This window comes from Salpingoeca rosetta (assembly GCF_000188695.1).
Source record: "Salpingoeca rosetta unplaced genomic scaffold supercont1.2, whole genome shotgun sequence".
NCBI classification, from domain to species: Eukaryota; class Choanoflagellata; order Craspedida; family Salpingoecidae; genus Salpingoeca; species Salpingoeca rosetta.
In genome coordinates this window covers 358,249-373,207 of record NW_004754932.1, presented here as the reverse complement: position 1 = coordinate 373,207, position 14,959 = coordinate 358,249, and the positions used below count along the sequence as shown (strand labels likewise).

Here is a 14,959-nt window from a genome sequence, read left to right as displayed (position 1 = left end):
ACAGAAAAAACACAAGACAAACAAAAACACAGACACACACAGACACACAGCACACAGACACACAGACACACAGACACACAGACACACAGACACACACACACACACACACACACACACACACACACACACACACACACACACACACACACACACACACACACACACACACACACACACACACACGGAGGCACGCAGTCACCAAGCTTACCCCGTAAGGTGGCTGGCCGTAGGGTGGCTGCTGATATCCAGACATGGCTGTGAGCTCAACGAAGGGGGAGGAAGAGGCAGATCGCTGGACTGGCTGGTTGGTGGTTGTCGGCAACAAGACACACGATGCAACGAAATGAATGAAACACTGAATCAAGCAATCAAGCAATCCTCTCCATCCACAACAACGAATACAAACAAAAGCCTGCAGCAGCTGCGGCGAACACAACAGCGATCGATGATGATGAGGTGGAGGGGCGGGGTTGCGCTGGGAGCTGGCCCACATGCTGCATCATCATCCGTCCTGCCCTCATTCTCCTGCTTCCCAAGCGCGCTGGTGCTGGTGCTGGTGCTGGTGCTGGTGCTGGTGCTGGTGCCGTCGGCGTTGCCACTTGTGTGTGCACAGGCTGTGCTGGAGGAGGATGCAGCGGGAGCATTCCACATGAACACATCAGCGGCGACAGCGCCTGTTCTCTTGAATGGACTGGACGTGGTTGGTGTGTTGCAGGAGCAGCAAGATGTGATCCACGCGCAGGCGGCTGCGATCGAGACGCTGCGAGACAAGAACGCGGCTCTCAAGACGTCGCTATGCAGGAGATACCCGCCTGGTGCAGATACCACCACCATTTCGGACTTCACGGGGATCGAGAGGTGGCTCGGCGGCGTGCTGGCAAGCAACGGCTTCATCTACGGCATTCCATATCGAGCCACGTCTGTGCTGATCATCGACCCAACAACCAACACGGCAGATATAACCACGATCACAGGGTCCCATCTGAGTGGGCTGTGGGGCGGCGGTGTTCGTGCGAAGGATAGCAACTTGATTTACGGGTTCCCTCACACCGCCAGCTCTGTGCTCATCATCGACCCCGACACCAACTCCGTCGACGTCACCTCCATTCCCGTTCCCGGCGCCGTTGCTGGCGCGTGGGCGAGCGGCCTTACCTCCGACTACAACGGCCTCATCTTCGGCATCCCTTGGCTTGCGTCTGCCATCTTGGTCATCGACCCCAACACCAACACTGCCGACACCACAAGCATGCCCACCACTACCAGTGCTGATGTGCTGTACAAGTGGTATGGCGGTGCGCTTGCCCCTGACCACCGCATCTTCTGCATCCCCCTCAACGCTGAATCGGTGCTCATCATTGACCCCGTCACCAACACGACGGACGAAACAACAATCGCCAGCCTGCCTGGAAGCGGCTGGTGGTACGGCGGCGTGCTCTCAAAGCGCAACGGCCTCATCTATGCTGCGCCCCGCAACGCCCCCGCCGTTCTTGTCATCGACCCCTCCACAAACGCCTTTGACTACACCAGCATTGCTGGCCTCCCCATGACCGTTGCAAAGTGGCGTGGCGCCGTGCAAACCAGGGATGGCCGCGTTGCGTGCATACCCAGCGGTGCCACCTCTGTCCTCCTCATCGACCCAGCCACCAACACCACAGACCACACTTCCGTCACCACAACCGACATCCCAGGGAGCTTGTACAAGTGGTTTGATGGCGCGCTTGCTCCCAACGACCTCATCTACGCCATGCCCCACGCCTCCCCAAGCGTGCTCATCATTGATCCGGGTCTTTGCAACCTACAGTGATGTGTGTAATGTTAATGGCACTTGGTCGTGACGTGACGCGAGTTGGTGGGGACATGCATGCTCATTGTACGTTTGCATTCGCCACCCCTTTCCTTCCAATTTCCCTCTGCATCCTCTCGTTCGGATGTTTGCTTGTGTGAGCTCTCCTTGTTGGCCTTCAACCTTCCTTGACCTCGCATAGACCGTAGCTTCGAGTTCGTTCATAGATCGTGCGGTCGACGAGACCCACACGCAGTGTTACATCTCATTACTACCCAACTGTGCACGCTTTGTGATATGATGTGCGGTTTGTTACAACTGTATTGACAAGAAGCAGGACTGTCGCATTCACATCTCACACCAAACAGCATTGCACTTAAAAAATGAAAGCAGCCCTCAACTGCGTGCTCAGCGTACGCATCGACAACATCCAATACATGCCGCTAACAAGGGAAAGAAGGAAGAGTGTGTGCACGAGTGAGATGGAATGGGGAGAAGGAGGGATGCATGCCTCGCAACACAAAACCGGCGCACAGGCGAGAGACTCAGTAAGAGGTGAGCATGAGGAATAAACACGGCACAATCATCATAATGCCATCACACGGTGACACAAGCGCCCACGTGCTGCTGCTTCTAGTTCCACTTGAAGTCAAACTGGATCTCGTCTGCCCGCGCCATCAGCTCACGCTGGGCTTGCTCCTGATGGTGATGTGTTGTTGCAGTGTGTGAGGGTGGAGGAGGGGGTGGGACCGTCTGGGTGAGGCACAGAGGTAACAACAAGGGAGGGCGTGCCACAAATACGAACGCACACCACACACACACACATGACACACACACACACACACACACACACACACACACACTCACACACACACACACACACACACACATGTGCAAACAACAACACACATGTACACAAACCTTCTCCTCTTCGTCGCGCCTGCGCTTCTCTTCCAGCTCGCGCTGTAAGTGTTCCATCTCCGACGACCTCGCTACCTCTTCTTCGGCTTTCTTGCGCAGATACTCGCGGCGCAGCGCCTCGGCATGCTTCTTCTCTTCCTCAGCGCGCTCTGCACGCCGTCGCTCAAGCTCAGCCATAAAGTCCTCGTCAAAGTTGATGCTTGTCACTGCAGTGTTGCGATGGCACGTGCCATCGAGGAAGGGAAGGCGCGGGGGGGGGTGCAGTTGGTCGTGTTGGTGATGAGGGTGCGTGGATGTGAGGGAGAAGCAGCACAGGGTATTAACGCAAGCAGCGAACAAGACAAACCAACACTGGCACACAGACAGACAGACAGACAGACAGACAGACAGACAGACACACACACACACACACACACACACACACACAACACGCACCCGAGATGACGGAGGAGCGCTTGTTTGAGCCAGATGCGGTGCTGCTGTTGTTGTCGTCATCGTCGTCGTCGTAGAAATCATCATCGCTGTCGCCCTGACTTGTCTGCAGTGGTGCTGTTGCGTCTGCAAACGGGTTGCTCATGTCAAAGGGGTTGCTCGACTGTGAGGTGAGCGCTGGCTTTTGCTTCTTCTTCACAGAGGCCGTCTTCTTCGCCACAGCGGGGCCCTTCTTGCCGCCCCTCGGCTGCTGCTGTTGCGTTGACGCTTTTGAGGAGGAAACGGCCGTGTCAAACTCCGTCATTGTCTCGTGCGCCTGTTGGGCAGAGGCAACATCACACATGTGAGTGAGCGAGTGTGTGTGTGTGTATGTGTGTGTGTGTGTGTATGTGTGTGTGTGTGTGTGTATGTGTGTGTGTGTGTGTGTGTGTGTGTGTGTGTGTGTGTGTGTGTGTGTGTGTGTGTGTGTGCAGAGCAGCAGCCGTGCGAAGACTGCAAGAACTTGCATCACGCCCAAACATGCCACCACCACCACCACCACCACCACCACCACCACCACCATCAACTCCACAGTCTTTCGCACCTTCTTGCGCAGCTCTTCGATGCGGGCCTCGGCCTTGGCCAAATCCTCGCTGTCCTGGAGCTCAAACCCGAGTTCGCCCCTGGTGTGCACGCACGCGTCAGTGAGATTCCCCGGTGTGGGCAACGCAGACAAAGAACACATGCACAGACACAGGAACCCACGCACATGCAAAGGAGCAGACACACACAAACATACACGGACACACAGCCACACACAGCCGCACACAACACACAGACACAAACATACACACACACACACAGCCGCACACAGCCACAAACAACCACACACACACACAAAGCTGTGTCACTAACAGGGCGGCCTGTCGTGTCGTCTGCCCTGTGCCAACACCGGTGAGCACCGTCTTCTTCGCTTCGCGTCGCTTGCGGTCCTCGTCCGTCTCCGCCCACAGCACCTGCGGGTTCAGTGCCTGGTAGATGCGACTGTGGCCCGACGCTGCGCTGGCAGACGCAGTCACTGTCTTCGTGGCTGTCGTGGCCGTAGCGCTTGTCACGGTTGCTGTTGTTGTTGTTGTAGTTGTTGTTGACGACGATGCTGTGATTTGTTCCGCCTTCATTGCCACCTCAGCCTGCTGCTGCTGCTGCTGCTGCTGCGTGACTGGCGCTGCGTCTGGCTTCGCCTGTTGGGCGTGCCCATCTGCTGTAGACGTGGGCGTGGTCACAGCGTCACTCACGCTGCCACCTGCGCCGCTGCTCGCGGTGCTCACGTTGCTGGCCGTGCGGCTGTGTGTATCTCTTCTCTTCACGGGCGGAGGTGGTGGCGCCTTCTTCTTCTTCTTCGCTGCAACCGCAGGTGCTGCTGCCGTCCTTGCTGGCGACGCAGGCGTTGAGGACGTCTGTGACCCTTGCCGAGAGTGGCCGGGCGTCTTGCGCGCAACCGGTGGCGGTGGCGGCTTCTTCTTCTTCGCCGCAATCGCCGCCACAGACAGCGGCACACCTGTTGTTGCAGGCGCAGCTGTTATTGCAGATGGTTTCTCTGTTGGCTGTGCCGCTGTCGCCTCCTCGGCTGCTGCTGCCGCTGGTGTTGTTGCTGGCGTTGCTGTTGCTGGTGCCTGTTGCGCTTCCTGCTTTGGTGCTTCCAGGAAAGCGGCACCTGTTGTTGCCTCTGCTGGCTTCTCTTCAGGCGCTGGCTTCCCTTCGTGCACATCGACCGTCTCCGTTGTAGGTTTCGGCTCTCCCTCTCTCTTCTCATGGGTAACCTCTGCTGCAACGACCTCCTTCTCTGCTTGGGTCTCTGGCTCTTCTTGTGGCGCAGCTGCCGTGGTAGCGGCTGGGGTCACATCTCCCTTGGTTGTCTCCGCCTGTTCCTCTGCTTTCACTTCTTCCTTCTCCTCCCCTTCTTCCTCTTCCTTCTTCACTTCAACTGCCTCCTGCTGCTCCTGCTCTTCCTTCTTCACTTCAACTGCCTCCTGCTCCTCCTGCTCCTCCTGCTGCTCTTTCGCCTCTCCTTCTGCCTTCTTCTCCTCCTTCTTCTCCTCTTCCTCCTCCTTCGTGACCACCGGCTTTGGCTCATCAAACGTCACTGCAAACGCATCCTCGCCCTTTTCCTGCGCTGCTGCTGCGGTTGTTGTGGATGTTGTGGGCGGAGGGGCAAACGGATCGTCGTCGCCAAACCCAGACGCGCTCGCGTCAGATGCCGTCTCAGCAGCAACAGCGAATGGATCCACAGATGAGTCATCAAACAGGGGGCCTGTGGCGGCGGGTTCTTTGGCGCCGCTGCCTTCTTCTCCACTGCCCTGCCCACCCTGCTGTTGCTCACGCTCAACAGCAACAGCAGCAGCCGGCGTCTCCTGTGTTGCAAATGCGGCCTCATTGCTATTGTCCCCTTCCGTTGTGGCGGTTGCTGCCGCTGTTCCCCACGCGTCTGTTGCCCAGTCGCCCGTGGCTGCCGCTGTCACAGCAGTAGTCGTGGTGGTGGTTGCGGTGGCGCCCTCACCGGCCAACGCATCAGCTGTCGCTGGTGCTGCTGTCACGGGCTGCAGGAACGGGTTTGAGGCGTCAAATGGAGACGAGGACTCCGCAGCCGTCGCCTCTGGCACAGACTTGATGCGGAACTTGATGGTGTTCGTGCGTGCGCGGGGCTTTCGCTCCTCATCATCGCTATCGCCGCCGCCGTCGCCATCGCCAGCACCGCCCATGCGCGCGTGTCCCGCAGCATCCGCTTCATCCTCGCGCTCTGTGTCGGTCGTGTCGCTGTCGTCATCATCCTCCCTCTTCTTGTCGCTGAACGTGGCCTTGAACAGGTCGGCAGGGGACGGCCCAAACGGGTTGCGAGGGTCGTTGTCTTTCACAACCGTGAAGCCTTCCTCGTCCACCTCGGGCTCGCTGGTCTGGCGCTTGATCTGGTCCTCCAATTGCAGCACCTTCGCCACCGCCTCGTCTTGCGTCAGTTTCCCGCTCTTCACCAGCATTAACACCTCCAGCTGCTGTTCTTTTGTCAGGTGCAGCTCCGACGCCTTGAACGTGGGCGGCTCGCTGGACTGCCGTTTCACAGCCGCTGCCTGTGACCCTTCATCGCCCTGTGCCGATGACTCTGATGGCTTTGATGACGCTGCTCCTTGTGCGTCCTCCTGTTGCTGCTGCTCTGCGCCTTCAGCAGCGGCGGTGCTGGCTGCTGTTGTGGCTGCAGTGGTGGTTGTGGTTTCCTCTTCCCCTTCGTCTTCTTCTTGTTCCGGTTGTTCTTGCCCTTGTTGCTGTGCTTCGCTTGCTGCTGCTTGCGGGTGATGGTCTTGTTGCGCTTCAGCCACATCTGCACCAACAGCGGCGCTCTCCTCCTCTGCTTTCTCTGCTTCATTAGCAGCTGCGTCTTCGCTTGATGCCTGCGCCGGCGTCTGTGCCTCCTCGCCAGCACCTTCCACGGCCGTTTCCCCCGCTTCTTCCTCATGCTGTTCCTCCTCCACTGCCTCGGTTGACTCTGCTGCCTCGGTTGAGTGGGCGAGCATGGCAGCGCGGTCCAGGATGGTGCGTTGGTGCCCACCATCTGTGATGCCCATCTCATCAAGATCAGACGCCGTCACGTCAGACACAAACTCCGTGTCGTCAAAACCATGCTCGATAAACGTCTGCGTGTATCTCTGCATGAACGCCAACACACGAGTTGTGTGTTGTGTTGTGTTGTGTTGTGGTGCGTGAGGGGAAATATGCGTGAGTTAAGTGCGGGCACGCGTGCAGGGGTGCACACAACAAGACAAGGAACATCAGGGACATCATGCACATGCACACACCATCCCCCCCCCCCCACACACACACACACACACACACACACACACACACACACACACACACACACACACACAAGGCGACACAATTCCGGCCCACTCAACTCAACAACTCCCCAAAAAGCAACGCAGCCCAACGCACACACCTCGAGCTGCATGTCCTGCAGCCAGCTGTGCACGGAGGACGATGCTGCGTCAGATGTCGACGTGCGACCAGACGGCGCAACAACGGCAAACGACCCCTGTTCCTGTTCCCGTTCCTGCTGCTGTTCGTCCCGCTGTTGTTGCTCTTGCTCATGTGTGCTTTCCTCGCTCGTCACGGCAACGGCCTCAGCCACTTGCGTCGTCTCTTCTGTCTCCTCCTCCTGCTCAACATCGACCACGCTCTCGTCAGCGCCAGCGCCAGTGACCGTGGTAGTGGTGGTGGTCTTTGTCTTGGTTGTCGCGGTGCGAGTGGCAGTGCCCGCGGTCACGGTCAGGCGCCGTGGTGCCTCGCTAAACAAGTCAGACTTGACTGCGCGCGAGCTGCGAAGCGTCTCTCTGTTGGGCTTACGGTGGCTCATCTTGGGGCGGGAGAGGGTGTTGTGCCGCAGCGGCACCTGGTTTTCCAGCGCGGCGTTGATGTACGCAAGCTCGTCGGAGGAAAACATTTCCGATTGACTCAGCGCTTTCTTGAAGTCGCGTGTGCGTTTCATTTGCGATTCTACATCAAGGATGCGGTTGATTGCCTCGTCCACCGTCAGCTTGCCCAGTTTCACCTGCGCAGTTTCGTTCGAGAAAAGGGAGGGGGGATGATGTGTGAGTGGGTACGTGTGCACGTGCGTGTGTGTGCACACACAGAGAGAGAGAGAGTGTGTGTGTGTGCATGAGTGCGTGGAAGTGCGTGAGTGTGTGTGTGTGCATGAGTGTGTGCATATGTGTGTGTGTGCATGTGTGTGTGCATGTGTGCATGAGTGTGTGCATGTGTGCGTGTGGGTGTGTGTGTGAAAGAGAGATAGAGTGCATGCGTCTCTGTGTTGGGCACCCGTGTTCCAGGCGCACGAAGCCCATGCGAGAAACAAGACAACAATTTGCCAAGAGACACAATCACACGACCCTGACCGACCTGGTGCATGATGGCCTTCCTGGCCTGATCCGGGATGCGAATGTCCTCGTCTTCCTGCTCTTCCGTATCATCGCCTTCCTTTGCGCCATCACCATCAGCACCATCAGCACCATCAGCACCATCACCAGCGTCACCGTTCTCGTCGGCCTTGCCTTCATTGCCGGTGCCGCCGCCGGGGAGACTGCCGAGTGCAAGCAGTTCCTCAACAGCAAGCACTTTCGCGATGGCTTCGTCAACAGACAGCTTGCCATCACGCACCATGCTCATCACGGCGATGCGCTGCTCGTCCGTCATCTTCATCTCGTTTGCCTTCAGCTCTGTGCTCGGTTGGATCACACGCACGTGCGAGCCTGCACCCGCACCAGACGCCGTGGAGGCTGACGACGATGATGACGACGACACCCCACCGACGGCTGCGGTCACACCCGCACCGGCGCCATTGTCCTCCTTCTTGCGCCACCGCTTTGTCAGCGATCGCAGGAACTTCTTTCCGCGCGTCTCGCGCCGGGCCGGGTGTCCGTGTTCGCCACCGCTGCCGCCCAACTCAGCAGCAGCGGCATCCCCGGCCTCGCCGTCCTGCGCCTGGGCGTGCTCCTGCTGCTCGTGGTGTTCTTGATCTTGGCTGTTGCCAGCTGGGCTATGCTCGTGCGCGTCCGTGTCTGCAATATCCTCTGGCTGAGCAGCAAAGTTGACAGACTTGTCGTGTTTCTTGTGCTTCTTTGCCTTCTCGTGCTTCTTCTTCTCCTTCTCCTTCTCCTTGTCCTTCTTCTTGTTCTTCTTCCCGCCGTCAGTCCCTGCTGCTGCTTCACCATCGCCATCAGCGTCCTCCTTGTCTTCTTCCCTGGAGACAGACACGAGCTGTGTCCCCGACGGCGACCGTGCAAACGAGATCATCGTCGTCGTTCCCCGCGACTCCAGCTCCCCAAGCGTGTCGCTCTGCACAGATGTCAATGGGGTGGTGGTGATGAGTAATGATGAGTAATGATGAGTGGAGGTAAGTGGTGTGAAATGAAACAAAGCAAGCACAAAACGTATGAAGGTTGGGGTCGTGCGCATGCACGGGTCGTGTGGCAAGCAAGCAGACACACTCGTGCTGTAAACACACACAAACACACATACATACATCGCACAAACACACACATACATCGCACACACACGCGCGCACATACCGCCTCGCCGTCGTCTGTGTCTGTATCTTGTTGGTGCTTGTGCCCGTTTGCAGTGACAGCATCGCCATTTCCTTCGTCCTGCTCTTCCTGCGGTTGTTCTTCCTGCTTTTGCTGCTCCTGCTGGTGGTTGGAGCCAGGTTGCGCCTCCGCTGCTGCTTCCTGCTGTGCGCGCTGCTTGTACTTGTCCTTGTCGCTGCCGCGCACGCCGGCTGGTGGGTAGTGCTTGAGGCTTGCCTCATACTCGGCCTGCTGCTCTGGGGTGAGGTCGTCAAAGTAGGCCGGCTCCTCGTCGGGCCGCTTCGGCTTGAGCTGCTGCGATTGCTCCTGCGCCATGAAAAACGCGTCGTTCTTAAACGACACCATGTTCTGCGCCAGCTGCTCTCGCCGCTTCTGCCCAGACTTGAACAGGCTCAGGCTGAACGTGCGTGAGGATGTGGATGCCGATGACGAAGATGGTGCGGGTTTCTTCTTCTTCTCGGCTTTACGGACAGAGTGCTCCCGCAGATCCTCCAGCACCTCAGCGACGGCAGCGGTGTCTGAGGGAGAAAAGGGGGGGGGGGTTGGTGGTAGGTCATTGGTGCATGTACGTGTAAAGGGTGCGAGATGAGAACTTGGATGAGATGAGTGAACAGCTTGTTTGTCACTGCTGATTGCGTGCATGCTCGCACAGCGGCACACGCATGCACACGCACGCACGCACGCACACACACACACACACACACAACATACAACCACGCACACACACACACAACCATACAAGCACACACTCGTCTAACTCTAACCTGATTCCACCAAGTCTGCGATTTCGTTGATGAGGTCGTCTGGGATATCAGCAGAGCCATCATCTTTCCTGCTCGCGTAGTCACCCGCACAGTCACACAAGGAAAAAAAAACACCCCCAAAGGTGAGCAGATTCAAGACACAGCAGACAATCAAAGCCTCCCATGACACCAGTCATGCTGACAGGGCACTGCTCCACACTCACGTATATGGGGGCTTCCACAGCTTGACACCGCGTTGGCGCAGGGCGCTCTTGATGTTTTGCTTCAACGTCGCCATTCTTTCTCTGGCGTGGGCATCCACGTGAGCTGTGCCGGGACCTTGAAGGCAGTTGTTGCGTCTGCTGGCCGGAGTGCTGCTGTCATGCACTGCCGCAGAGGGTGGCGTGCCTTGTGCTAACATGACCAAGCAGGCACAAGTAAGGGAACCAGAAACGTTCAAGGATGAGACACCGCAGTGTGTGGTGTGCGTGTGTGTGTGTCAGGAGGTGAGTTGTACGAGTGGTACGAGTGGTACGAGTGGGTCAGGAGTGCGGTGGTGGTTGATTGATGAATGGGATGAATGAATGAATGAAAGAGTCAATCAATGGCGATGTGTTGGATGGACGGATGACTGTGAACCAACGGATGAATACAAAGTGGTGCTGTGAACCAAGCGCGTGTACAGGGGTTGCACAGTTGGTTGTGGACAACGCCACGCTGGCTGACAAGGACGAGGGCTGAACAAGTGCAATGACATGACAGGGAGAGTGTTGCTGGCTGGATTTGTTGGGTGGTGGAAATCAAAACACAGAGCAGCGTGTGCCCACCTGATGGCAAGCGGTGAGAACCTTCTGAGTCAGTCACAACCGGCAGCAGCAAACTGTGGCGGTGGTCCTGGGCCGCGAGCAATGCAAGTGTCAGGATAGGGAGGGGGAGACGCGTGTCTCGTATCACAACACAGAGCAGAGAGTGGTCACGTCTTTGATGTGGTCGAGGTTGGGAGTTGTGTTTGTGTGTGTGTGTGTGGTGTGAGATTGCTCTTGTTGTGTCGCTTTGCCTTCTTGCTTTGGCTTCAGGGAAAAAATAAACGAACCACCCCCCGATACCAATTTTTTAATTTCTACTGGCGATTCGATGCCGAATTAACGAAAGCTGCCGCTGCTGCTTGTTGTTGTTGTTGCCAAGACGCAGAGACAGCAAACAGCAAACAGCGCGACTGCTTGGAGGTGTGTGGTGCTGTGAGGCAGACCACGAGCACACAGACACGTACATAGACACGTACACAGACACGTACATAGGCACACGAGTACACAGACACACGAGTACACAGACACGTACATAGACACGTAAACAGACACGCATAGTGCCAGCATTCACCGGCAAAACCATGGCGGTAAGGTGTCCCGGCTACAGCTGCGTGAGAGTGTTGGTGTGGATTTGATGATGTGCGTGGTGTGCATGATGTGCACGATGTGTATGGTGTGTATGTGATATGTATAAACATGGTGTGTGCTTGTGTGTGTCTGTGTGTGATTACAGGATGGGGTTGGCGAGTCGGACGTGCGGGCGCTGATGGAGCGCCTGCGCTCGGCCTTGGAGCAGTCTGAATCAAGAACAGCAAACCTCGACGACAAGTGCAGATCTCTCGCACGCGATCTAGAGGTGTGTGTGTGTGAGTGTATGTGTGTGTGCGTGAGTGTATGTGTGTGAGTGTGTGTGTGAGCGTGTGAGTGTGTGTGTGAGCGTGAGAGTGAGGGACTTTGGCGTGAACGTGTAATCGCGTGTCCGACACCTGTGTCACGCGAGAGAACGCGATACCCCCACCAGCTCTAAACGCAAGAGGGCCGTGTTGACTCTGCCAACATCATACAACAGGAGAGGAAAGCAGGGATACCGGAAGAGGAAGGCAAGGAAGCAAAGCTGCAGCGTGAACTGCAGGACGCGACGAAACAGCTCCACGAGCTGCAAGGCACAACGGCCTCTCTCAAGCGGCAGCTCTCCCTTCTCCAGGTCAGCACTGTGTGTGTGTGTGTGTGTGTGCGTGCGTGCGTGCGTGCGTATGTGTGTGTCTGTGTGCAACCTTGTGTACGTAAGTGTACCTGATTGTCAAGTATCTGTGTGCTTGTCACAGCAGTCCCTCACCGCCCACCAACGCCGTCATCATCTTCATCACCACCACCACCTTTAGGACGAGCGCGATACGCTGAACATGGATCTCGGGGAGCTCCTTGGTCCCGTCGCTTCACAGCACAAGGAAGATGAGGCAAAGCTCCAGCAGCACATTGCAGACACAGAGGAGTACATGATCAAGGTCTGTAAAAGAGAGAGAGAGAGAGAGAGAGTGTGTGTGTGTGTGTGTGTGTGTGTGTGTGTGTACGTGTGTGTGTGTGTGTATGTGTGTGTATGTGTGTGTGTGTGCGCGCGTTCCTCCGAGTGTATGTTCTTTTTCCGTGTCGCTGAACATAAGCAACGCTCTCCTGTTTCAACGCGGCAGTTGAGACGCGAGAATTCGGCAAACGAGGAGCTCAAGGAGAAGATGCGGATCACCATCGCCCAATATGAGGATGACGTGGTGCGTACCACGAGCATGCGCGTGTTTGCGCGTGTGTGCGTAAGCGTGAGTGAGTGAGTGAGTGAGTGAGTGTGTGTGTGTGTGTTGTCGTGTGTGTGTTTGCATGTGTGTGCTCGTGTAGCTTTGTTTGCTTGCGACAATGCGCTGCACGTGTGTGTGTGACGAGCAAGTACGCGTGTTCTGGCGGGCTGCGGGCATGTGATGTCTCCACTTCGCCCACTTGCCGCTCACGTCATGCAATCCACGCACTCAACCATCCTCTCATCCATCCACCCAAACAACCATCTGCCCATCCAACCAACTATCCATCCTCGTTTTCCCCACCGCAACCAACACAGGAGAGCATGGGCGCGCGTGCAGAAAAGCTCTCCCAGAAGCTTGCCATGATCCAGAATGTTCCCGTGCGGACGCGGAAGCAGTGCAACGTCATTGAGGCATCCTTCAATCTTGTCGAGGTCGGTTGCTCGCTGCCTGCCTGTATGGCTGGTCTCGACTTTGTTGAAGTTTTGTGTGTGTGTGTGTGTGTGTGTGTGTGTGTACGCGCGTGTGTGTGCATGCGCGTGTGTGTGCATGCGTGTGTGTGCATGCGCGTGTGTGTGCATGCGTGTGTGTGCATGCGTGTGTGTGTGCACGTGTGTGTGTGTGTAACTGGATGTGGCGCTGAGATCCGCACACTTGCACAAACGCACACATGCACGTACACACATGAACAAACGCGCACACGCTCTGCGTCTGTCTCCTCACATATGCCATGGCAAACGCACATCACAGGACCAGTTGCTGAAGTCTGATGAGCAGTACAACCAGATTCGACACGACATCACAGCAGCAAAAGACGAAGCGTAAGTGCTCTTGACGTGCGTGTTTACGTGTGTGTGTGTGTGTGTGTGTGTGTGTGTGTGTGTGTGTGTGTGTGTGTGTGTGTGTGAACGTGTGAACGTCGGCGTTCTGATCAACATGCCAGGCACCCACACGCTCTTCTCATTCACAACACCAACTCACCCTCTTCCCCTCCCACGCACCACACGCCACCAGGGAACGGCTTCGCACGGCGTTGGAGGAGTGTGGTCTTCAACTGTTGCAAGCGGAACACGAGCGCGAAAACATGAAACGCCGTCATCAGCACAGCTTGAAGGAGGTGCGCGCGCGTGTGTGTGTGCGTGTGTGTGCTTGATTGTATTGACGACATTCTTGATCCCAATGCTTTAGGCTTGACGCATACCACAACCACAAACACACACACAACGCCAACAGGTTGAACAGTACAAGGAGGCGGCGACGGGCCAGCTTGGCGATCGCGCGCTCTACGACACAAAGCGACGACTGGTGGAGAAGGAACTCAAGTCATGCCAGGACCTCGTGAGTCGTGCATGTGTGCAACTGTGCATGTGCGCGAGTTTATGTGTACGTGTGAATGTGTGTGTGTGTGTGAGCACTTCTTCGTGTGCGTGCTTGTGTACATGCATGCGTTTGTGGGTTTATGCGCCCTGCCTTTCGTCGTTCTCTCACTTTGCCAAAACGCCAAACATCACACGTTGGCGGCGCTGCGTGTAGCTGACGCGAAAACTTCGCGAGAAGGAGAAACTGCAGAAGCACCTCAGGCAATCAGAGGTTGGATGGTGTTGTATACATGGACGTTTGTGTGTGTGTGTGTGTGTGTGTGTGTGTGTGTGTGTGTGTGTATGGATGTGTTATGCCTTCAGCTCACATTTTGGTTCTCGCTTATTTTATTGCACCTGGTCCTTGCCTCACTTGCACCACCACCACCACCACCACCACGACTGCAGACGAAAGAGGAGCAACTCGGTGGACTGTGCACACAATTGACAAACATGAAGGCCAAGGTGCACGCGGAGATTGAAGCGGAGCAGAAGCGCGCCATTGAGATTGGCGAATCAACCGATAAGGTGAGAGCGTGCTTTCACATGTGTCTGTGCGCACCCATGTTCGTGTGTGTGTGTGTGTGTGTGTGTGTGTGTGTGTGTGTGTGTGTGTGTGTGTGTGTGTGTGTGTGTGTGTGTGTGTGTGTGTGTGTGCGCATGCGTGTACACTCCCTTTGCCAAGCACCAAGTGGTGTGGACAACTGTCATCATGTCAACAGCAATAGTTGTTGCTTCCACCTCAACCTCACTTCTTCACTCACCGGGGTTTTCATTTTTTCATTTCGATGTGCGTGTGCTGTGCGTGTGTGTATGTGTGTGTCCAGTGCGCCGGATTGCGCAACTGCAGCAGGCGGTGGACAACGCGAGCAACGACCGCATCAAGGCAGAGCGCATGCGTGCGCAGGCAGAGGTGCGTTCGTGGGGCCACAGTGGCGTGCCAGCCACACGTACTGATCACGCTCATGCCCACAAACTTGCAGCAATGCCTGCATTCATGTTCTCCCAACACACCCACG

General features: G+C 56.5%; 4 protein-coding genes across 4 annotated transcripts in view; 2 read left to right on the top strand and 2 right to left on the bottom strand.

Moving 5' to 3' along the window:
- The window catches only part of PTSG_00660 (grancalcin), a 2,512-nt gene extending 2,167 nt beyond the window's left edge, over positions 1–345 (bottom strand). Inside the window, exon 1 of the mRNA XM_004998072.1 lies at positions 209–345. Within this exon, the coding sequence (XP_004998129.1) occupies positions 209–253 (45 nt within the window). The 5' untranslated portion in view covers positions 254–345. The remainder of the gene's footprint in view (positions 1–208) is intronic.
- Positions 346–365: 20 nt separating this feature from the next.
- PTSG_00659 (uncharacterized protein) lies at positions 366–2,236 on the top strand. The gene has a single exon (XM_004998071.1). It carries the CDS (start codon positions 446–448, stop codon positions 1,802–1,804), a length of 1,359 nt encoding a protein of 452 aa, XP_004998128.1. The 5' UTR covers positions 366–445; the 3' UTR covers positions 1,805–2,236.
- PTSG_00658 (uncharacterized protein) lies at positions 2,085–11,059 on the bottom strand. Its single transcript, XM_004998070.1, has 12 exons — positions 10,817–11,059; positions 10,214–10,403; positions 10,011–10,078; positions 9,229–9,764; positions 8,060–8,995; positions 7,101–7,712; positions 5,143–6,810; positions 4,031–5,103; positions 3,720–3,798; positions 3,140–3,452; positions 2,705–2,910; positions 2,085–2,482 (listed from the first exon to the last, which is right to left on the bottom strand). Exons 2-12 carry the CDS (start codon positions 10,285–10,287, stop codon positions 2,417–2,419), a joined length of 5,631 nt encoding a protein of 1,876 aa, XP_004998127.1. The 5' UTR covers positions 10,288–10,403; positions 10,817–11,059; the 3' UTR covers positions 2,085–2,416.
- A 317-nt stretch (positions 11,060–11,376) lies between these two features.
- PTSG_00657 (uncharacterized protein) overlaps positions 11,377–14,959 on the top strand; it is a gene marked incomplete at its 5' end in the record, with an annotated part of 9,522 nt that continues 5,939 nt past the window's right edge. The window contains 12 exons of the mRNA XM_004998069.1: positions 11,377–11,382; positions 11,529–11,651; positions 11,865–11,999; positions 12,178–12,300; positions 12,484–12,561; positions 12,900–13,016; positions 13,333–13,403; positions 13,597–13,699; positions 13,816–13,920; positions 14,116–14,172; positions 14,349–14,468; positions 14,791–14,853. Coding sequence (XP_004998126.1) covers positions 11,377–11,382; positions 11,529–11,651; positions 11,865–11,999; positions 12,178–12,300; positions 12,484–12,561; positions 12,900–13,016; positions 13,333–13,403; positions 13,597–13,699; positions 13,816–13,920; positions 14,116–14,172; positions 14,349–14,468; positions 14,791–14,853 — 1,101 coding nt within the window. The remainder of the gene's footprint in view (positions 11,383–11,528; positions 11,652–11,864; positions 12,000–12,177; positions 12,301–12,483; positions 12,562–12,899; positions 13,017–13,332; positions 13,404–13,596; positions 13,700–13,815; positions 13,921–14,115; positions 14,173–14,348; positions 14,469–14,790; positions 14,854–14,959) is intronic.